Raw genomic sequence first — 24,167 nt, forward strand, 5'->3', positions numbered from 1 at the left:
AATAGACCCCTCGATCGTAAAAAGTGTTTACTTCGATAAGATCTAATCCCTTATACGGCTTTTTAGTAGTTATAATTACGCCTTCTTTACGTAGTTTAACTATTAGCTCGAAATCGGCTTTCTCTTTTACTATATAAAAAGTATTAATTACCTCGTTATTAATAATAAATTACCGCGTTAGGGCTTGCCGTCGTAGTTTTCTACGACGTCTCGCTAGTAGTATTAGTACCTTTTTAGTAATATCCTCTTCCTCGTCGTCTATTAGTACTACTATAACGATTTCGTTAAGGATAATTTCCTATGCTTTTACCGCGAGTTATATAGTTTCCCCTAGCTCTTTCTTTTTTTATAAGTTAGAAATTACCTCGTTAGGATCTATATAGTACGGTCTAATTATTATAATTAATACTTCGAGTAACTAGTCGCGATCTCTCGCGACTATATAAGAGCGCTCGTTAACGGAAATTAACTTATATAGCCTAGTCTATTATTAAGTAATTTCGCGCTATATTTATATATCCGAATTTAGTAGCATATCTAGATTATCCCCTATATTAGGCCTATTGCGTATAGTAATTACCTCGTTAACTTACCTTTTTATATTTACTTTGCGCAGTACTTATATTACTTTTTTAACTACTCGGGCTCGTTAGCTTATATTTAATAATAGTAACAAGGCTAAGGTCGTTCTTAAATATACTCTAAATACTAATAGCGTTAGTATAAGTCCGTTAGGCCCTATAGTATCGTTATAGTATTTAAGTACTATCTAGAGGCATTCGTTATTAGTAGAATCCGGATTTTCCTTTTTAATAATTCTAAACGCCCTTTTTAACTATTAGTATACCCTTTTTACCTTTTTAATACTATATTACGCTTTAATAAGTACGACTTTTAGCTATATACCGTAGGCTATCGTATTATCCCTAAATTCTATTAACTTAAAGCTAGTACTAGCGTCGGTTCTAATACTATCTAGCGGTCCTTAGTATATATCGATCTAGCTTTTTCGCAGGGCTACTTATACTATTTTTACTTATAAATCCTAGAAGAATTGCCCTACTTAGAAAGATATAAATACGTCGATTATATATAGTACTAGCCGACTATTTAAGTAAAAGATATTAATAACTATTTCCTAGTTAAAGTTAAGCTTATTACGTAATTTAAATTTAAATCTACATAGGCTCTGCGTATTTATTTAGTATTAATAATATACTTTTATTAACTACTCTAGCGCTCCTATTTCGATATTATTATTACCTAATTACTTTAGGAAGTTATATAGCCTCGTAACTAACGGGTGCCCGAATCTCTAATATAGTTTTCTAAGCTTACTTTCCGTTAGGTAATTAATTAACTTCGTATCGTTAGTAAGCTTTATAAACGCATGCCCCTATTGTCGTTCGATTACCTTAGAGTACTTATTACTAAAGATTCTGTTTTTTATATTATTAAATATAATACCTAGTCGATCTATATCTTTTAGATATAGGAGAAATGGGGTATTAACGGGCAAAATATAAAAAGTTATCGTTCCGAAGTATGTCTCTATTTCTATTATACTTAGGGCGACGATTTCCTTACTTAGGCCGAAACTAATCTTCGTAATACCCGCTGTTAATATATTAAGCGTTATTAATACGATCTTTTATAGCGCTTAGAATTGCCCTTTTCTTTTAGTTAACTATTACGATGCCTTAGTATTTAGGATAATCTTATAAAAATCGTTTAGGCCGTACTTTTCGCTCGCGTAAAATACTTATACGAGCTTAGTATTCGAGGGATCTAAGTAGTATAAAAAGGACCCCTCTAGCTACCCTTAGATATATTTAGTATTATATTCCTTTTTTTAAATATCGAGAGAGATAGTGTCTTCTCTTTAATCGTTAAAATAATAGGCTTCGGCCCTATTAAATTCGCCCTTTCGGCCGCCTCTATATTTATTATTTAAGGGACCTTCCCTTACTATCTATAAATAAAAGCTTGCTTATTAAGAGCTTTTACTACCCTCTGTTTATTTAGCCTCGTATATCCTCTAAAGGCTAACGGGGTAAAAAAAGAGTAGTTAATATCTTTAATTTCGTTATAATCTAATTTGTTAGTATAGGGGGTAAGATCTTTTTTATTTTCTAAATCTTTTATAGGGGGTATATACTTTAGGCTATTACTTTAGCTACCGTCGCTAGGTTCTATACCCCCGGATCTACTCTTATATATAACGAGGAATTAGTTAAACCGACGAGGGCTAGTTTTACCGTCTATTACCCTCGACTTTTTATACTATTTATACGATTTAGTACGCTCTTCCTCGGAGTAGTTACTTAACTAATATCTATCCTTTTTATAAATATAGTATTACTTTTTTTATTACCCTACCCGTAAGTTAAATCTCTATTTATTTAACGAATCTAGGCCTCTTTACTAGTAATTACCGTATCTAGCCTCTTTTCCTTTCTTATTATACGTTCGATCGACCTAATATTACTAATAAGGGCCGTTATATACTTAGAAGTAGGTTTAGTACGGCATTCTTACTTTAATATTAAAACTAGATTTTAGCCTCGAGTAAAGCGTCTCGTAGTTTTTGGGTACTTAGTATAGGGTAATCTTTACTTTTAGTATACGCTAAACTATAATATAGAGATATCCGACTTTCCGCTCGTTTATCCCCTTATTTAGCTAGGTTTTCGCTAGTTTATTAATTCGATCGATAAGCTCTTTAAGGATCTTTACTTACGATTTACCCTCTATTATCCTAGTTATAAATATAAAAAGAATCGCTCGTAGCTTAGATAGGAGCTCTAGGTTCTTATTATAAGTCTCGAAGCGGCTTCGGATTACGTTAATTATACTAAGAAAGTCGTTTCGATCGAGATTACGTACTACTTCGTAATAGTAAGTAGAGGCTTTACCTATAAGTACGATATTAATTACCGAATAGTATTAATATTCCCTAATTCCGACTTTTTCGTAATAATCGTAAAATATTATTAGGGTTTTTTATAAGACCTTATACTTCCCCCTAGAGTATAATTTCTCTTTTAGGAAGATCTTTTTAAGGTTTATAAATTACTTCGTATTTGCTACTAGATTTTTAGTATCTATATATGAACCCTACGTCGCTACGTACTATTAGTAACTTCGGGTCGTTTACCTCTTTTCTTATTAACTAATCGGCGCCGAATTTCGTATTAATAGCGGTAACGAGTTATAAATCGAAATAGGCAGAATTATTAATTATCGTACTTCTAGTACTATATTTTACCCTAGTATATCCTTTTATAACGACAGATTTCTATTAGTAATTATAGAGAGGAAATCTAGGTCGTTTACCCTTTTTTTAAATTCGTTAAAGCGATTATACGCTCTATCGACCTATACTTAGTTCTATAGTACGAATTCCTCCTTTATAATTATCGCTATTAGTATTTCGTATAGCTCTTATAATTATAATTACGTTAGTAATACCCCTCGCCCATAAAGGAATCTATTAATTACTTTTACGATTCCTAGGCTTACGCTTACGAACTATTCGTCTAGTTAGTAACTAAGGTCGTTTATAATCTTATAAAATAGGGGTTACCCCTATAGCCCCTTTTTCTTATAAACCTTAGTTAAATAGATTAATACCGTATTAATTTGCTCGCCGTTAAGCTAATCCGCGATTCTATATATCTACGTCCCTTAATAATCTAAGTTAATATTTACCTACTTATAAGGGATTAGGATATTATTTAGGATCGGGTTTCGTCCTCTTCTTCCTTATCCTAACTCGCTAAGGGTCGTACTCTAACTTATACCTATATTAGCGGTCGCTAGTATATTTAATTTTAATAAGGATATATCTAATCTACGTACGGGTTATAATAAATCCGTGCTTTTACTACTTAACGAATTTATTAAGGTCTAGGAGATTCCTACTTCTTCTTACTATCTCGCTACTACTCTTATTTTTACTATTTCTAGCGATTACTACTACCCCTCTAGGTCGCTAGCTATTATATTTATTAAGATCCTCTTTTTTATTTAATATAAAAAAGTAGGTTTTAGTAGTTCCTTTTTATAATAATAGCGGCAGACGTTTATATTACTATAAACTAATATAATAATTAGTCTCGGGATCTTTATTAGTTACTAATTTCTACTATCCCGTATACTTCTAGCCTCTTAAGCCTCGTGCTCTCTATAATCTCTAAATAGCTTCCTTCCTTAACCTACCTCCTCTAGGGTAGTATTCTATAAGAATAGTCGAAATTAGACGCTGGGCGGCTCGTAGAGGAGCTATATAGGCCGTTAAGAACCGTATGGGCCGTTAAGTATAGTTAATAAAGTTAAGCCCTCCTTTTTATAAGATCGTATATTTTAAAAACTTATTAAAAATACTTACTTATTACTCGTACGTAATAAAGTTAGATATTTTAAAGATCTTATTTTTTATAGCCTCTCGGTACCCTATTTTATATCTTTTAGGCAGTCTTTTTCGTAACTTAATTACGGTTAAGTAATTATCGCTTACTAATAATCCCTTCTATTACTTAGTTAATTTCTAATCGCGGGCCGGCTATAGAAAAGTCGTTTAATAAAAAAGCTACTCGGGGCGACGGTAAAAGGCTAGTCGCTTAAGCAGTTCCGTTAATTAATATAGTTTAACGTAGTAAATATCGACCTCTCGTAAGTAATAAAGGGCTATAATTACTTAATTCCGTATAGTATTTAAGAATCGCCTCCTTTTTTATCTACTTCCGTAAGGTTAATTAGTATAAATCTCCTATCCCGTACGGTATTAAGAAGTCGTCTCTTTTACGTAGCGAGATACCTTACTAATCTATAATAATAGAATTTAATTACTAATTAGTATTAATATCCTTATTATAAGGTAGTTAGTTCGAACCGTAGTTAATAAAGAGATTAATTAAACTATATAAATATCTGCGTAAGTATAAAAAGGAGGTTCTAACCGTAGGTTAGGCTAGCTACGATAATCGTAAATAGGGCCCCCTAATTGGCCCCTGCGCAGTCGGCTGTATGCCGCGGTCGAATTGGACTTCCAATCCGACAACAACTAATAAGCAAGTCTTCCACACCGACTCGGGTGATGTAATTGCGCTCTTTGCACTTGGCGAAGCCGCTGAAGGTGGCCAGAGCTACCTCTCGAGCAGTTGGCACGTGTACAACGAGCTGGCTAGGACAAGGCCCGATTTGATCCGCACCTTGGCCGAGTCATGGAATGCCGACGAGTAAGCTATGCCCGGGAAGGAGAATTGATTTGCTGCTGACTCCCTTACGAAGATTTGGAAAGGACGGCAGATCATATAGCACCAGGCCCTTGCTTCATCACCAGCCAGCAGCAGACGGTAAACCCGAGCGTTTGATCATTCAATATGCCAGACGCAGCTTCACGGGCTACTGGGGCTTGCCACGGTCCTCTGACATCCCCCCCATCACCGAAGCGCAAGCCGAGGCTCTGGACGCGTTACATTTCCTCGCCGAGAAATATGCCGCTCACTTGGACTTTCATCAAGGCGACATTCAGTATGCCAACAATCTGAGCATATTCCATGCCCGTGGAGGCTTCGTAGACTCCGATGAGAAGCAGTAAGTGGTGTACCAGGTCGAAATGGATGTTCGCAAGCTGACGTCAATAGGCGGCATTTGGTCAGGCTATGGCTGCGGGATCCTGAGCATGCATGGAAGACGCCAGATGCCTTGCGAGAGAGGTGGGATCGTGTTTACTCGGGCGTCACTGCGGAGAAGTCTGTGTTCCCCTTGGAGCCTCAGATTCGCAGTGCCAGTCGAGGAGAGTTCGAACCTGATGAGAAGGCAGCGCCGACTTCATGATACAACGTTTGCGACCTTACAGTTCTTAGCGTGGCGCCTTGAATCAAGAGTAGTGTATTCTGTTAACGGAACTTTGAACAACTTTACCAGAATTTTTGTTGTTTGCTTTGCAACCCGTTCTCAGAAGGTTCTTAGATAGGCAAGCCGTTGATCTGCGGATAGGTGGAAGGTAACAACTTTCGTATAGAAGATTTATAACAAAGTGGACTTCCGTAGAAGACGTCGTGAAGTGGGCGCGTCGTTGTGAAATGATGCATGCAAGAGGTAGTCTAGAATACCCAAAGAGTGATTGCTCGTTGTTTCATAGTCATCGAACCAAATGCGAGTGACTGACTCTTTAATCATGGCGGGCAGTATTTGCGGAACGGGTGAAGCCGCATGATCCGAAACCGTCTTTCGGCCGCAGTTGCCCCAAAAATGGACACGAACATATCCTGCAACCAGTGCAAGTGATCAGAAAAGGCGATTCTCACCCAAGAAGGCAGCTCGTCTTGGACTAGGCAGGAAAAAAGCTTGGCCCTCGCATTTGCTCCGCCGTGGGCCTTTTCGCACGTTGCATCCCGGGAGCACCCCACAAGACGATCGGCCGGCTCGCCGGAACCTGCCACCGCTACCCGGACGGCACCCCGGCATCCGTCCCTTTGCGGGGGTGCGCCTTCACTCCGCCGACTTGCCGAACTATTAGATGCACTAGTCAAGACGACGACCGCAAGTACGTATGTCGCTGACGACCAAGGCTGGCTATGTACGTCCGTGACCCCTATCCCCATGCATGTATCACAGCCGCTTTGGCATCGTCTTTATGTATTGCCAAGTTCGGCAGGGTGTATTATTCGGATCATCATCATCTGTTGCTAACTTCAGCTAAGCAAGGGTCAGTGATTTGGATCTACACCCACTTCGCAGACTCGACAAGCTGGGCCCACGATGGATACATGTCTGTTGAAGTGAACAGGTCGGAAGGCATCGGGCATGTTTACGAGTCGGCAAAATCGGCTGATCTTTTGACGGAGACTGACGCTATTGAAAGTTTGATGCCCGCAAAGTGCAAGCGCGCCGCACTGCCGCGTCGACTGGATGATGAGCATCACAATCACAGCCTCAGGTAAGGTACTAAGGTAGACAATGTAGTCAATCGCCGAGTGTTGTGTCCTGGGCAAAGCCAAGCATGGCTCAATGCGATACTATCGTGCACAATATACAGTCTGCCTTCTTTCGCATATGCGATCAAAGTGAATCCGAAGAGGTAGATGAGCAGAGCCAGTCGAGATTATCAGCAACTTACAGGGTGGCGAAGTCGAGCTTGACATACTTTGGAAAGACCTTGCTCGACGTGCGAGTATGCTGCACTGAAGTTCCCCAGCCGAGACTGAGTGCCATGGTGGATCACCAGAAACCCCAAAATCGTGCTTTCTTTGGGCGTTGATGGCAAGTTCGATGTAGCAGAACTGCAGCGCAATGTTCGTTCCATCAGGTATTCGTTGCGTGTGAAGGCTTTTGCAATGCGGCTTTATAGTCCTCTGGAGTTTACGCACGATCTACATATCGATATCGTGATACAAGCAATCTCAAGTGGATAGATTGCATCGAGCTGTCAAATTCTCCGTTGCGACACAGACGACAACGTGCCGCAGTCCGAGAGCAGGAGTAAGTCAATAATTAGAGAATTATCAATCCTAGTCAACCCAGAAGACTTAGGTAGATTCTTGCATTGCCATGGATAATGTGATGGGATTGATCGATTTGCACGTGACAAGGCTCGTTGAAATGTCTTTGAGCACAGCAAGACCCCTCTAGTTGGTTCTCCGAAGACTCGACTGCCTATGTCATTGACTGTATTAGTCAAGCTGAGTTTACGTGACCATGCATCTAATCAATGCGCATGGCTGTGGCATCTAGGACGGGGTGTAACGTGTTGTATCAGAACTGACATTTGAACCAATTTTCTCTCCGTCATTCGATTCAATTAGCAGGCTGATCATATTCGACGTAGCTTCCAGGTCTATGCACTCTTCCTAGTTAGCTGTTGGAAAATTCATTGCTCAACTAAGACTTAGCTGCAAGTGTTGGCACGACCCGAGATCATCATGACCTTTTCAACTGTATTTGAATCACACCTTCTCAACTCAAAAGCTTAATATCCTCAAATGACATCAAACTATAATCATACACAAATCTGGCCTGAACCTGGCAACTCAATGCTCTACTTTATACACTACGAGAGCTCTTGCTGGAGTTGGAGAGATGTCAACTCGAAGTTTATTCAATTCGAATTTTCTTTCGCAGTCTCCAGAGACATAGAAGTTGAGTAGATGTGATCATGTTAACTGGTTGGTAAGTCCTTTTTAGTAAAGACGGTGCTCATGATATTTCCTCAACTCGACTGGACAAGTTTTTAGAGCGAAATATCTCGAACTTTCAACGGTGGCTGCAGAGCCTCTTTTGAGCCAAAGACTAGGTAGTGACGGATGTGTATAGGTAGACTAAGTATGTCTCTATCCCTCATGAGAGTGTGAAGTTAGCCATCGAAAACCCATGACTACGATATAAATTTTGTTATTCACCAATTCTTCAATCGCCTGTATTAATGACCAATTTCACGAAATAATGAATGTGCTTGAACAATGGTGTGTCGCCTTGTGTCATTGAAATTGCCTAGAATTGCTCATCCGACAACTGTACTCCAATTTTATTCTCCCAGATCTCTTTGCACATCGCGGACATCACTCGCTCAAAGTTGTTTAGAGATGGAGATCATCGAAGGTGCACGTGATGATGAGGCTCAACTAATCCCTCCCCAATCGGTTTATCTGCCCACTGCACAACTTGCCAGTTCACCATTGCATAATGTTGGACGAATGAAAGTCGCCAAGGCCAGTCATGCCTGCGTTCAAGTGCAAACCAAATTGCCTCACTGTCAAGGCAGAGATTGTGAGATAGCTGGACAGCCCACCCTCAGTGTGTCTTACACCCAAGGTCGCCTTGCGAGATGGTGCGCACTTGGTTCGCCAGGATCCAAACTCATGGTGTTGAGCCCTTTACAGTTAAGTCAGAAAGTCAGACCCATTGATTATGCATAGTACTTTGTTGTGACTGGTCGAATTGTGATGCAACTCATGGATCCTTGCAAAATTGTCTCACTACAATTGGTCGGCATGACGGAATCTCACTTGCAGCTGTCAGTGAGTTCGTTGGCAAGCTCCATCAACATGCAAACCCATCGCACAATTCATAAATCGTTCCATGCCGATGTCCGTTGTGCCGCAAACCGTTTGCATACATGTATGTTTTTGCCATACCGCTTTCCCCTCCCACGCTGCCCCCGCCTCCCGAGTTCTCGTCACATTGACCGGTGCCACTGTGCGCCGACTACCATCGCCGATAGTTCGTCCGGACGGGTCGCCCTGACCGCCGTCGCAATGCCTGAACAGCCGACTGCCGAGCAATGGGAGAAGCACAGGCCTCTCATTACCAAATTATATACTACCAGAACCCTCAAGCACATCAAAGATGAGCTGTATAAAAGGCATGGATTCTATGCGACGTAAGACTATCTTCAGTTGTTTCGGGGCTTTGATATATGTACAATACTAAGGAAAATGTGCCCAGAGAGCGCATGTACAAAGGACGGTTCAAGACCTGGGGTATCGGGAAGAACAAGAAGCGCAAGCCCTTTGAGGCATCACTACCCAGAGACGTTGACCCGGGGTCGAATACTGCCGCCGCACCTCCTAGCGATATCTCAAGCCCTACCTCTCCAATCGAACCAGCCAGTTTTTTCTCGCCGGCACTAACGCCAGGAGAGTCTCCTCACGGCGGTCATCGAGCTTTTGACGCGCGCTCGACAACCTATGTCGATACACCACGCCCAGGGACCCTCCCACCGACACCAGCCACGTATGGATACAGTTCCCCAATTGAAGTAAACCAGAAAGAAGCTAGCATGACCCCTGACATGCTTTGCAAAGAAATCGTGACATTAGCGACGTTGATACTCTCGAAACTCGTCTCAGGGCGGCCGCCGACTTTGGCGTGGGACGACTACACCCCCAAGGACGACCACCTCGCGATATACCGCACGCTTCAGAAAGAGCTTAAGCATGAGAGTCATCTGAGAGGTTGCCTTGTAAACAATCCATCAGTTGCAGTCAAGTCGAGAATGAACGACCATGTCAACGAGCTGCTAAAGTCATTTCACCCCGCGGTACCAATCGGCATTCTAAGCTCATTCAACCAATCATCGGATACTGCAGCCATCAACGAGTTGGCGCACTGTCTAGTGACATCCTCGACGACCATCCTACCGAGAGACCACGAGTTTGTCCAATTAGCGCAGAGAGTAGAACAACTCCTCACAAACACTCTATTCTCGGAATTCAAAGCCTGCATGGAACGCATTTGCGATGATCTGCAAGTCAACGTGCTCAAAGTCCTTGGCAGATGGAGCTTAGTTATGGTTTACCTGATTTTCGTGCTGAACGCCAAAAAGGCAAAAGATGGACAACAGACGGATCCCAAGATCCTGAATATGGCATTGGAGCGGTACACACACGTACAGTGCTCTTACTCAGATGACCCGAAGCTGATTGTTCAATTTGGACACTTCATCCTAGGCTACTGCGTCCTCGTCGCGTCTGAAGCAGAACTTGCGACCAGTGTGCGCGATATGGCAGAGCAATGCTACAACCGCGCTGAGGCGTACCTCTCGGAGCAGGAGTCTTCGCCAAACTCCAAATACGCAGATATTCAAGATGCAAAGTCCCATTTCGGAAAAGCATGTGCCGTTCTGGCCGACTGTCGCTACGCACAAGGCTCGCAGCAAGCGGACAAGATGCTTCGCGACGAGATCCACGACTGGTCGCGGAGACTTTTGCTCGTGTCGATAGGGTGTCACGTTGATACGGACATGGCGACGATGGCGCAGTTTGAGAGACAGAAGAAGAAGCTAGAGGGGTGGTGTAGAGATGCGGGTGATTTGGAGAGGCAGAAGCAACTAGATTGTATCCGCGACCTTATCCTGGGAAACGAGCAACGGCCAAGGGACGGTCCCCTTCTCCCGAGGTTGAAGGTGTTGGCTGGCAGTTGAAATGCGAAGAGGGGCAAGATGAGAAAACATTTTGACTCGGAGGCGGAAACTTGGTGGGAGATTGGTGCAAAGATGAAAAGCTGATTATGGGCCAGTCCAAATCACGATGAAACATTCAAAATGTTGTCATTGTGGGAACTGAACGATGCATACGTGTGTAACGCAGATTGTGTTCTTGATAAGGCGTGGAGAGCTGGAGCAGTCGAACATTCACGAATTGGCTTGGTCCACTATTTGGACCAAGCAATCAGTCGCAGATTTGCGGATAAGTGGACTACGTTGTACGTCATGTCCATCTTGGTGTGGAAACCAACAGTGGTCGGTGAGACTCGGTGAGCCTGACCATACCCACCGAAACTCAGCGACCCAGAAAGCCGGACGAAAATGTCCGAAGGTTGATATCATTATTGCGCTTGAGCGGCTCTGTGGCGACCAGATATCCAATGCTCGCCCACTCAACATCGGATCCCGCATGAGACTCTGAGTTGCGTTTACCTTTGGCTACTATCTCGTCTCCGCCGTCATCTCTCGTCACTGGTCACTTTACATCATCCATCGGCCCTTCAAACATGTACTTCACTCATCTCGCAGAAAAGTGGCTCTGTTATCTCAATCCTCGTCGCGTTGATGTAATCCGAAAATGACATCACAAACACTTCAACTGAAATATCGATCCGGCAGATTCAATACTTAAGCGGACAATGACTGATGAAGGGTGTGAGCTTTTCGGATCATTCTAACAACACAATCACAATTCCAAGGCGTAGGATCAATCATCACCGACGAACCATCGCCAACTCCCGATTCAACCAATCACAAGCTTAATCCATACCTTGTAACTCTTCGTCCAATCAAAATGTCAGTCAACCGTAACGTTGAGTCCATCAACAACAAGCAGGGCGAGTTCCACCCCAGCGTCCCTCGTTCAGAGCCCCTCACAACCAAAGGCGTAAGTTCATCAATCCCAATCCCAAGCATTCGTAATCACTCCCCCTGTCTAACCAACCAATAGCACGCCCCTGGCACCAAAGTCGGCAACGACGCATACCCCGAGTTCCACACCCAAGCATACCCTGCCGGCACAGCACCCAGAGAAAATACCTTCCAGCCTCAGAACGCGCAAGAGATCCCCGGCCAGGCTCTGAACCCCGAGGCTACCACGTATACGGCCGCGCACGATTTCCCTGGTGCCACGAGCGGGGACGTCCACACTGGGCTGGGTAAGCCTGTACAGGGCCAAACTAGCGCCGAGCTGCACGGGGCTAACCTTGGTCGCCGTGACCAAGAGAGCGCCGGACTTGAGGGAGTCGGAGCTTTTGGCAAGCACAACTTCAGAGAGCGGCGGTTGGATGTTGACCAGGAGCCCGATGCTCGTGGCAAGACGAAGAATGCATCGAATGTTCTCGGCGCGGAAGAGAGATTACCTGTGTCGGCTGAAGCGGTCGCTAGTGAGCGTCGATAAGTCAGCGACTTTTGTACCAGTACCTTGATGTCACGAGCATGAACGAAATCCTCACGAGCTTGGGAAAACGTAATTTGGCCAGAATTGTAAATATTCACGCCCAATTTATTGCATGTTCTAAGTGCATCCGCTGTCCCTTATCCTCCTAAACACCCTTGTAGCCTTGCTCGTAATGCATCTTGATTCCAGTGTTCTAACCCAAATACACTACGAGAGAAGAAAATCGCGCCATGTTCCAAAGTTACATCGGTTCACACAAAGATGACCCGGCGTGTCACCATCTAGATGGATCGGTTCTTGGTCTTGCTAGCGTTGGAAGGCGCAGTCTTCTTGAGAGTGAGAACGATCTTGTCTTCAGTGGTGGTGTCGCTAGTGTCGTTCCACTTGAGAGAGTAGATGCCGTTGATGGAGCTGGGGGTAGCATACCACAGCGACTCCATGCCGCCAGAGGAGGACTCGACGAAAATGAAGGAACCGTAAAAGACGAAGCCGCTGGTCTGGCGGTCGGAAGAGGATGAGTTGGAGCTGAGAAAGCCGACGTCATGGTCCGAAGAGCCCTCGGCGGGGATGGAGAAGGTGAGGTTGGACCAGCTGGGAGGGGAGGTAGAGTTGAGAGCCGTAGTGTTGGGGGCTCCGATCCAGCCGTTGTTGTCGGTGGGGGTGACTATGAAGTGTATTAGTTGCTGGTCGGATATTAAACCGGAAGATGGTGACGTACAGATCACCGGGGCGGCGTTAGAGTCGTTGAACTTGGTATGATCACCAAAGTAAGCGTCGCCTAGTCACAATCGTGTTAGTCTAAGGCTTTCCTAGGCAGCGCTTATACCCATTCAAATTAATTAAACAAATAAGTTAAACAAACGGTCAAATATAGGAATTTCAGCAAGTTAAATAATTAAATATCGTAAGGCCCTATATTTAACGTATTTAATTAAATATAAGGTCGCTTAGAAAAAAGAAAATCCGGGGCCGGGCTAATTAAAAATTAATATTTTTAACTATACCTTATAAAAGTTTATAATTAAGAATATAAATATTTAGAGCGGGATTCGAACCTACGACTCCTTATTTATAATTATAAGTTTAGTATTATACTACTTAACTAAATAGATTACTAATAATTATTATAAAAAAAAAGGCCTAAGTATTATAGAGCCCTAAATTTAGTATCCTATTATATCTAGGAATCTAAAAAACCTCTAATACCCCTTTTTTTTAATATTAATAAAACTAACGAAGTTACGTACTACTACTTCTAACCTTTTATAACTATTATAATTATTATTAAAATTAATTAAATTATATATTAATCAATTTATTATATCGTAATTAATTAATTAGTAATAAGTCGTACGATTTTTAGTACGTAGTTATTATTTCGGATTACTTCGTAACTATAGACCCTAACTAACGCTAGCCTCGTATTATGAACTAATTTTAATAATCGTAATAGCCTCCTCGCCCTTTTAAAAGTAATTTAAAAAAAGAGGACTTTTATTAATAATAATTCAATATTATAAAAGGGCGCAAGGCTAAGAAAGTCGTAGATCTATTTAAAAGAGGTCTTTACTTAAGAGATCTATAATAAAAATATTTAAAATAAAGTCTTTTAGTTTTATTATTATTATAACGAAATAAGTATTGTTACTTATTTTAAAATAGTAACTACGAGCTTAGTAACGGCTTATTTAAAATTAAATAATTCTTAATAATTCTAAGTTTTAGTAAGTCGTTATATTTATTAAAATCTTCTAAATACGACTTTATATTAAAAAGATAGAAACTTATTTTTAATACTATTATAAAGGGCTAAGTAACGAGAATTAAGGAATTAGTAATTAAGTATATTATTAATAGTAATAACCTATTTATAACTTTTTATAATCCTTACTTCCGGGCCCTCTTTTATTAGTTAAATTATAATATTATTAACGAACTCTCGTTATTATATAAAAATATAAAAAAGGAGCTAAGTAGGATCTTCGCTAAGAAAAAAAATATAATTAGGGTAGAGATTTAGAGGTTAATAATAAAAGTCTACTTATTATTTAATTTATAGACCTTATTAACGTAGAATATTATTATTACCGTCTTTACTTACTTTCTAAACTATACTAAGTAATAGATATAATACCTTATTATTCTATAATAATAATATAATACCTATAATAAAGCTAATATTACCTAGATTATAAAATCGGTAATAAACGACTAAAAATTAAGTAACTAAGTCAGAGTAGTTATTTATAATAATACTTTAAATAACGATACTTACCTAGGTTACTTATATTTTATATTATCTTATACCTATATTTAAAAAAATATTCTTAACTAAAGAATAAGGTATTATAATTACATTCTTAACCTCGTTAATAAGGCCTTTTTATTTAGTAATAATAAAGAGGTATTTGAATAAGAATTAGATATATTAATTAATACTAAGTAACTTTAAAAAGATCTTAACTTTTAGTATATAAGGGGCCCTATTAATAAGCTTTAAAACGTTATTAAATTTATTTACTTATTACTTTAATAATATAAAGCCTTTTTCAAAGTTAGTAATAAGACCGATAAGAACGATATATTTACTCTTTTTAAAGAGTTATCACAAGAGCTTATATTAACGCTTAATAATAATATAAAATAGAATTCGATATACTTTATAATATAGCGCTCTTTATAAAAAAGAAAATAGATTTATACTTTCTTAGTAACTAATTAAGCTTATAAGGATCTAAAGTAATAGATCCTTATTAAGGACGTTTTTAATAATAATAACTAGTAATTATTAACCGAGCTAAAAATAGTACTTAAACTACTTTATTTTTAAATAATAAAATATTAAGGTTAGGGTAAAAAAGATAGTTATAGCCGTTTATAAAAAGTAATAATAAGTCTCGAGTACCTTATTAACTATCTCGAGGAATAAAAGAAATTATATAATAAACTTTCTAAAAAGAGATAAATCTTAAAGCTTTTTAAATTATAGTATCATAATTATAATTAATATAAATAATACTACCTCGTTAGTAATTAGCTCGTTATTAATTTATATCTTAACCTCTTTTTTAACCTCTAACCTTAAGTAATATCCCTCGTTATATTTAGTCTAAGTATATACTTAAGGAGCGGGTAGAGCTATTTCTTAATAGTAATTTTAATTTATAAAAATATTTCTAACTATTAATTATTAATACTTAATAAGTCCTTAATAAGTATTATACTAAGTTAAATAACTCTTCGCTCTACGCTATAGTAATTATTTTTTACCCTAAGTAAGGATTAAGATAGCTAGAGAAGAGGTAAGATATACCTAAGTAGAGCTACTAATTATTTAATATAAAAAAGGGACTTTACGATTATTAATAAAAATAGTATATAAATAAAATAATAAGTCCTCCTCCTCCTTATTATTTAAGTCCTCCTCTTTTATTACGATAATTATAAGCTATTTTTAATACCCTTACGATTTTAAAGAGTATTATAAAAGACTTATAGTACTAATAATAGTTAATATCTTAAATAATAAACATAATAATTAACTACGTACCTAAGCTTAATTAATATTACTTATAAATTATCCTTTAGCTAGTCCTTAACCTAATCTAATAGTAAATTAATTATTAACTAACTTATTTAATATTAAGTAAGCTTATACTTAATATCTTTATAATCCCTGTAATAGTAATAAACTACGAGAGGATATTTAGCTTTATAAAGTTAATTTTAACCTTATAGCGATTATTAATAAGATCCTCTATACTAAAAGAGGTCTAATATCTTAAGAACTAGCTTCGTAGCGGTACTATAGAAGTAGGAGGTTAATTTTTTAATTAAAAGAGCTAATCGAGGTAAAGTTTATAAGTTAGTACTATAAGGACTTTCGTAATAGCTTTATTTAATTCCTAATTAGGAAATTAGTTAAATCTATTAATTAATTATTAAATAATTAAATATAGCGCGAGAAATAAGCTAAATAATTAAATACGAACCTTATATTTAATTTATTTATATGGGTATAAGCGCTGTTCCTAGGGGGGGTTTCGCAACCCGGGCTGGACGGGTTATTAACAAAAGAGAGATAGGAAGAGAATGATGGTAAAGCTCCTAATAGAACTTTACGAATCCTCTTGAGATAAAAGTTCTTAAACCAGCCTTACTACCTCCTGCAGAGAACATGGACAGGCCGCCGATTCCTTGGCCGTAGGCGTAGACCTGGAAAGGGCTGGTGTTATCACTGGCGACAGCGCGGGGTTCCGAAGGAGCCGCAACCGCAAGAGCGGCGAACGACAACAGGATAGTGCCGAAGGACTGCATTTTTGCGTATGGGGTTGTTGAGCTGTGTCTCGAAAAGAAAGGAGTTGTGATGGAGTAAACGACTGGATGAGACTGTAAGGAGACTCGATGGGGGATAACGATGGGGGATAACGATGGACTGAATGAGAGTGATTGTGGTGAAAGGAACCGGAGTGGTGGGGGGGGCCGGGGAAGTGAAGCTGGAGAGGGGATGGAGTTGGTTAAATAAAAGTGCGGTTAGTCGATGCCGTTCGGATGATCCGCCTCAAGCCGCCCTGGCCGGCATGTCATGACTTGTAACTCTACGTGCAAATTTTCGGGCTACGCCACCGCGGCACCACAACTCATCCAAGTCAGGTAGCAAAGGCCCGAAGACGGTTCCTGTTGGCTATGGTTGCAAGGTAAACTTCGGTTTCCCAAACCAGGTTGTAACCAACAAATCACTGCGCGGATGCGGAATAGGCGCGTTGACTCTTGAGGCTCGGACTCCACCGTGTTGATCACAGTGGAGGCACAATCAACCCCGTCAACCACAGATAGTGTAGTTGAGACCATCACAACCTCCTTGACGCATCGGTCATTGCCGTTCGGCATCCAGTCAAGCTTTTGCCGCGAGATTGGACGGAAACGGCCATTGGCCATTCAGATCCAGCGGGAGCGCCGTTGTCGTTTACTTGCGGCTAGGGCCATCCCGGGAGGGGCGCCTGTCAACGGGGGTTTTCAGAGTTCTCGTTTCGGTATGTGGGATGAACAGGGGCCCGTGATAGGGCCCGGGATCTGTGGATACTGATTCCCGGGGTGAGCTTGATATATAGCAGGGATGCTATAGGTCTGGCCCATCACATCTCATCCATCATCGTCACAAAAGGGGGATGGTGTCGCCATGGGACCGCGTAAGGAGAGGAGGCTGCGCAAGGGACCACGAACTCCTCCTCTCCCAGCATGCAGTGTAACGAACCCACTCAAGGCCACCTACATAGATTGATAGTCTTCGCAGACGGCCACCCGCGAGGCTCAAGCTATGCCGCACAGACATTCCCCTTCCGCAAAGCGGAGCCGGAAGTTTCTAAATCAGGAGTGATCTGGTGGGGCTCATCGGCCGGCTTGGCTCTCCGGAGTGCCTCCCACCCTCCCGACAAGTCGGGCAGACCGGCCACCCAAGTCTGACGGTTCTACCGTTGGCACACCGGCCCTTGATCGTCTCCCCTTCACATCCACTTGATAAACCCATCACGCCTGTCGACAAGTTGAGTTGCCGTGCCTTGCGAGGCTGCAGTGGAGCACAACACCCTACCAACCCCAGCTTCCCCTGACCTATGCCTCGCATAGAGGAAATAAGACTCAGCTGCTTGCGAGTCAGCCCAACTGCGGTTCGTCTTCCACGTACCACCTTACGACCCCCGTACAGCCCGCGCATGGATCTCAAAGGGGTCAGTCTCAGGTTAACCCCTTCGGGCCTTCATCGACATGGGAATTATCGTGAAATCATCTGCATCCAGAATGTTTTTCCTTCGCTGAATCTCGAGCCGGACTAGCCTTTGCATTGACGATCTTTAACCTACTGGGGCAAGTGCGAGCTGTGGTGCCAGTGGATAGCTTCGGGATGCCCATGGTATCGTCAGATTCGGTTCAAGCGGCTCCAAAGGAAACAGGACCGATTGACGACTTCTGTCATTGTGGACCGAATGAGGAAACACCTGCAGGGTAAACACACCCAAGTTCAACGGGGAAATAGAGTTTTTAGCATCCGTTGACTATCGCGCTTCCCGTGAGCCGCCCGTGAAGCCGACATTGCGTTGCGGGCTCACAAGAATACTTAAGCGATAGACATCCGTTACTTGTTTGATGCTATTCTCACTCACTCCTCACCCAGCACAGTATTGGCTGCGCTTCCATTCGCTTTCGTCTTTCCTCCCTCACTCCCTCTTCAGTCCTTCCAACTTGTGTCATATAGTCTTTCTTTTAACCTTCTCTTGGCACACACAATCTGTCACGTAACAGGGATAGTAATCGCACCTCACGTAGTACCCGTCACGTACTAAATCACATATCTATTTTAAATATCGTATATATAGACCTTTTCCTTTTATCTATTTCTATTTTAATAATTAAGCTACTTTTATTATACTCCGTATACTTATTACTACGTACTATAACTTATAATAATTATAAGCCTAGCTCTTAGTTAAGACCTTATATTATAATAACGTACTTATTAATACGATTTTTATAATTTTTTTAAAATAATTAACTTATTTATACCTACTTTAGCCTAAGCTAAATTAACTAATTATAATAGTTAAATTAAATAGTTTAACGTATTTTATATTATAAATAAGGGCGTCGGGGTTTAGAAATACGTCGACCTAAACGCTCTAAATTCTAACGTATTCCTTAATCCCTCTATAATACTTATTTTACTTTTTAAATTTAAATAATTAATTATAACCTATAATAAAAAAGAACTACGAGCTTACTAAGCCCGTTATAAAGCGTTCAAAAACGACTAAAAAAAACTAAGAAATCCTTTATTAATAGCTTTTAAATATAACTCTTAGTACGAACTTTTTAACTTTTTTAAATATAAATAATTTATAAAACTAAGCTAGGTTTTTTTATAAAGCTAGTTATATTACTTATTTTATATAAATAAATCTATTCTTATATCGTACTTATAAAAAGGATCTATATACTTAAGAATGTTTAAAAATAATAAGAGCTCAATACTAAATATAAGTAACTTATGGCTTATAAGCGTAATATTATTAATATATATATTAAAGTCCTTATTTAGTAATTAATAAAACTAGTTAATATTATATTATATAAATACGTATTTTAAAAAGCTATTAAGAACGGTACTAAGTTTAGTATATAATAAATTATTAAATATTTAAAATAAGAATTTATGCCCCCCGAACTAGTAATAAAGAATATAGTTCGAGAGGAATATTAATAAGTCCTTAATAAAGTAAGGACCGGAATTAACCCTTAATATTAATATAAAGAGTAGTAATTTATTTATTTCTAAACTAAAACGTATAATATTCTAAAAATTAATAAAAAAATCGCTATACTTAACTTCTTAATTATAATTAAGTCTAAACTTAACCCTATATAGGGCTAACGTATATATAAGACTTTTAATAAATTAATAGCTTTTAAAATATATACGAGGACCCTCGAGGAGATTACGTATATATTTAGTTTAATAACTTAGAACGTATATATTAAATAATTTTTAAATTAAAAAGGGGCTCATTTCATTCTTACTAAACGCTCTAACTTAATTAATAACATAAATAATAAAAATAACGTTATATACCCTTATAATTACGTATATTTATAGCGCCTTACGGTATATTAAAAATTAAAATAAGTATTTATAAGCCGAAATATTAATAAGTTATTAATATAAATACTAAAGAGCTATATAAAAAAAGTCCTCGCTATTATTAAATTAAATAAATAAAAATTACTTTATAATAAGCTTAAGAAAGCTAGTTAGCTAAAGAACGATAGAACCCCTTAAAAACCTAGGTTTTTAAAAAGATTTTCTAATTAACTTATAGCGAGCTTATTAATAATCTAAAACGAGGGCTATATAGTTATTATATTTATAAAAAGTTAGGACTTAGAAATAAACGTAATTTTTAATACCCCTATAAATAATACTTACCTCCTTTTTTAAAGTATAATAATAAATAGTTATAAAATAATATATTTAGTTAATAATAAGAGCTTATTTAAACCTGAGAGTTACGTATTATTAAGTAATAAAAACTATATTAAATTAAGAATTATTATATTACTTATTATTATATATAGTAGTCGTATTATAAAAGGCGTTTTAAATAGACCTAAAAAAAAGGGAACTTATAATCTAAAGCTCTAGAACGTCGCTTATATTAAGGGATTCTATATTAATATAGTTTTAAAAACTTTACTAAATAAAAGCGCACTTTAATACTACGGTCTAAATTATACTTTATAATAAAGAACGCTTTATAAGAGCATTATTAAAAAGTAGCTTATTTAAAAAAATAATCTAATCTTTTTTAAATATAAGCTCCTTTAATCTTATCTTTTTTTTATAAACCTTAAGCGTATTTCATAAAGCTTAGTTAGTATTATATTACTAATTAGTTATAAAAAATTCCGTTACTTATATTAACGTACTTATAAAAAGTTTAATAGTACGCTCTTTTAGTATTTTAAAATAAGTTATTTTAAACTTAATATTTTTTATTAATTATTATATAAAACTCGAAGTATGCGTATTAAACCTCTATTATAAGTTAAATATAAAGTATATATATCATTTAACGTGGTTATGAACTTCATAGGAGGGAAAATTAAGGAAAATCTAAAAAAATAGCCTACCGAGACAGTATAAGTATCTACTAATACCGTATATTAATACCGTATAGTCGATATCGAGAACCGCCCGAGCAGCTAGTAAAAGTAGAATATAAAAATAAATAAATATATTATCTAAAGCTAAGATAATAATTTTAAAAGGACTATTCTCGAGAAGAGCCTTACGGCTATAATACTATATATATCAAGATCTCTTTTATTTTAAACTATTTTTTAATAAATAATAATATATATTTATAGCTTTTAATAAATATAGTAAGTAGCTTAGGGGGTTCTTTTTAAAGATTAAAATAGAAAAAGAAGTACTTTTTGTATTATAGAGCCTCGAGGTAGTAATTCGTTATTAAAAAAGGACTCTAATTTACTTTTTTAAAAATAACAATAAAACCGCCCTCTTAACTATAAACGTTAAATATATATATAAAACGTAATATAGCGAGCTAAGAATTAAAATAAAACTTTTATTCTTATATATAAAAGAACCTTTAAGTAATATTAAAAGAGTAGGTTAATTCGTAATTACTAAAGCTCGTAAAATATACCTTTTTATAAACCTCTTTACGAATTTATAAAATAAAATAATACTAATAGTAATCTTTATTTATAATATTACCTTATAGGAGGCTAATAAAAAAAATTTACTTATTATAATAAAAATTAACTAGTAAAAGTAGTATTAATATTAATAATAAACGGGTTACTAAATACGGGATTCTAAATTAGTTACCCCGTATTTTAATAGCCTTTATATATATAGCTACTAAGTATACCCTCTTTATAAGGATCGTAAGAGGGGTATATATTAAAAAGAGTTTAAAGTACTTCTCTGTAAGTATATAAAATACTTAATTAGATATATATTAAGAACGTATAACTTATATAAGGTCTAAGTACTTATGCTTAAGTAGGTATTTATTATAAAGAATATTAAGTTTAATAAAAAAGTCTTTTATAATCCCGTATATAAAGAATAAGCTATTATAAACGAGTAAGCAAATTTAATAATTTAAGAGATATAAGAACTCTTTAATATTAATAATAAGTTAGTTTAAGTACTTAGGGAAGTAAATTTAAACTTTAGAAATATTAATACTTAAAATAACTTTATAATTAAGGATAGTATTATTATTAAATTTTTAACTATTTAAGATACTAAGTAATTAATAAACGTACTTTAGAATATAGTTAATAAGGCTAAAGAGGCTAATATAGTCTTATTATTATTATTAATTTTTAAAATAACCCCCTTATATAAGCTTAGGGGTAGGGGTAAAGAAGGGGATATAGTAACTAAGTTATAAACGGCTTTACGTAGTTTATAATCCTCCTTATAAGCGCTTATATATATTATAAAAGTTCTTAAGTTTTTAATTCTTAACAACTTTTAATAAAACGCTAGAATACGTAGTAAATAAAGTACTAATTATAAAGAAGTAATTCTTAATACTAAAATTAACGTTAATAAGGAACCCTTATAATAAACCTCTACTATTATATAAAAATAGAGCTTATAAAAACTGCCTTATTAAGTACTAAATAAAGCTCTATTAGGTCCTAGATATTTAAACTAGGCCCGTAAACCTTTATAACGCTTTAATAATAATATCTTTATAACGCTCTTATATTTAAATATAAAAAATAGTAATTACTATAACTATTTTTAAAACTACCTTTTCTTTACTTTTATACCTAATTAGTAAAAAGCTATAAAAAAAAGTAGTATAAAATATATAATACTTTATTAAATAATAAAAAAAGTAGTTTATAGGACCTACTTAGAGCGCTCTAAAAGAGTTTAAAAACTATAACTTACTAAAATTAACTTCTAGAGCTTATTAAAAAAGTTTAGTAATATTAAATATCTCTTATTATAACTATAAAAGCTACTTAGGGATATTATAAATATAAAAATAAAAAAGCTAAGGGATATTAGTATATAAAAAGAGGTTAATTATAATCTTAAATAAAAAGTCTTATTTTTATTAAAATAAGTATATATTTATAAGTACGACGTTAATAACGAAGTTAGCGAAATAAAAGTACGTATATATATAAAGGGGGATATATAACTACTTAACTTTTTATAAAATACGTATACTTCGACGCTTATTATAAAAGCCTTTGGGCTTATAATAATAATAACTACCTAATTTAACCTTAAAATAAACTAATATAATACTATTAACGCATTCCTTAACGTACTTTTTAAAAGCGAGAAGCTAATAATTATTAAACTCCTAAAGGGATATAAGGTTATTAATAAAATAAATAAGCTCTAATACGCTCTATATAGCCTCCGAGACTTATTAATTCTCTAGTTCTAAACTTTTACATCTATACTTCGTAATATAAATATAATATATAGTTATAAAAAGATTTATATTTACTAAACCGTAAATAAGAAAGTAATATTAATATTTTATATTAATAACTTTATTATTTTATATTATTAAAATAATTAAAAAGCGGCTTAGGGGATCGTTAATAGTATAAAAAAATATATTAATTTTAAAAAAAATAGACTAATTAATTACTTCTTTAAAGTACGGATTTTATAAAACCGTACTACTTATAAAGTTTACTTTGTTTATAACGTATATATTAAACGAGTTACTAAGCGCTTCGACTTTATAAGTTTATTATATTTAACTACCCCTCTTTTTTAAAAAGAGTTTAAACTAAACGAGGGGTAGGTAATAAAAAAAGAAATAAAGAGCTATTAAAAGAAAGTCGGGAGTATACTTTATATAGCTATTATAATTAGACTAAATATCGCCTTTACTTACTTATAATTATTATAGTTCTTAACTAACCTAAGTATAACTTATATTAAAGTAATTAATTATTATATTTAATATTTTTATATAACGAGATATTTTACGCTCTATTATAATAGTATACTAAGTATATAATTATTATTTTTAACTAAAAATACTAGCTTCGTAAATAATAAAGTAATACGACGATTATCCTAGGGATATATAATATTCCTTTTTAGTAGCCTAATTTAATAAAAATTAGTATACTAAGTAACGGTTACGATATTAACTATTAAAACTAAGCTTTTTTATCTTAAAGAAACTATAAAAGAGACTATAGTTC

The 24,167-nt window shown here is 36.6% G+C and overlaps 6 protein-coding genes across 6 annotated transcripts; 2 read left to right on the forward strand and 4 right to left on the reverse strand.

Annotated features, from left to right (window-relative positions):
* Positions 1–1,396: 1,396 nt before the first annotated feature.
* CLUP02_14566 (uncharacterized protein) lies at positions 1,397–1,636 on the reverse strand (the record flags this gene model as incomplete). The annotated part of the gene is made up of 1 exon (XM_049293493.1): positions 1,397–1,636. A coding segment is annotated over one exon (240 nt), but the record flags the coding sequence as incomplete, so codon positions are not given.
* Positions 1,637–5,028: 3,392 nt separating this feature from the next.
* Positions 5,029–5,841, forward strand: CLUP02_14567 (TfdA family Taurine catabolism dioxygenase TauD; the record flags this gene model as incomplete). Its single annotated transcript, XM_049293494.1, has 3 exons — positions 5,029–5,240; positions 5,293–5,598; positions 5,664–5,841. The coding sequence occupies 3 exons, from the start codon at positions 5,029–5,031 to the stop codon at positions 5,839–5,841; spliced, it is 696 nt and encodes a 231-aa protein (XP_049150640.1).
* Positions 5,842–8,448: 2,607 nt separating this feature from the next.
* CLUP02_14568 (uncharacterized protein) lies at positions 8,449–12,389 on the forward strand (the record flags this gene model as incomplete). The annotated part of the gene is made up of 10 exons (XM_049293495.1): positions 8,449–8,454; positions 8,543–8,604; positions 8,675–8,867; positions 8,922–9,385; positions 9,451–10,911; positions 11,023–11,249; positions 11,290–11,352; positions 11,413–11,550; positions 11,650–11,876; positions 11,940–12,389. 10 exons carry the CDS (start codon positions 8,449–8,451, stop codon positions 12,387–12,389), a joined length of 3,291 nt encoding a protein of 1,096 aa, XP_049150641.1.
* Positions 12,390–12,670: 281 nt separating this feature from the next.
* On the reverse strand, positions 12,671–13,219 carry CLUP02_14569 (uncharacterized protein; the record flags this gene model as incomplete). Its single annotated transcript, XM_049293496.1, has 3 exons — positions 12,671–13,053; positions 13,108–13,167; positions 13,216–13,219. The coding sequence occupies 3 exons, from the start codon at positions 13,217–13,219 to the stop codon at positions 12,671–12,673; spliced, it is 447 nt and encodes a 148-aa protein (XP_049150642.1).
* A 3,277-nt stretch (positions 13,220–16,496) lies between these two features.
* CLUP02_14570 (uncharacterized protein) lies at positions 16,497–16,706 on the reverse strand (the record flags this gene model as incomplete). Its single annotated transcript, XM_049293497.1, has 1 exon — positions 16,497–16,706. The coding sequence occupies one exon, from the start codon at positions 16,704–16,706 to the stop codon at positions 16,497–16,499; it is 210 nt and encodes a 69-aa protein (XP_049150643.1).
* A 4,345-nt stretch (positions 16,707–21,051) lies between these two features.
* CLUP02_14571 (uncharacterized protein) lies at positions 21,052–21,168 on the reverse strand (the record flags this gene model as incomplete). The annotated part of the gene is made up of 1 exon (XM_049293498.1): positions 21,052–21,168. A coding segment is annotated over one exon (117 nt), but the record flags the coding sequence as incomplete, so codon positions are not given.
* Between the last annotated feature and the right edge of the window lie 2,999 nt (positions 21,169–24,167).

This window comes from Colletotrichum lupini, chromosome 8 (assembly GCF_023278565.1).
Source record: "Colletotrichum lupini chromosome 8, complete sequence".
NCBI classification, from domain to species: domain Eukaryota; kingdom Fungi; phylum Ascomycota; class Sordariomycetes; order Glomerellales; family Glomerellaceae; genus Colletotrichum; species Colletotrichum lupini.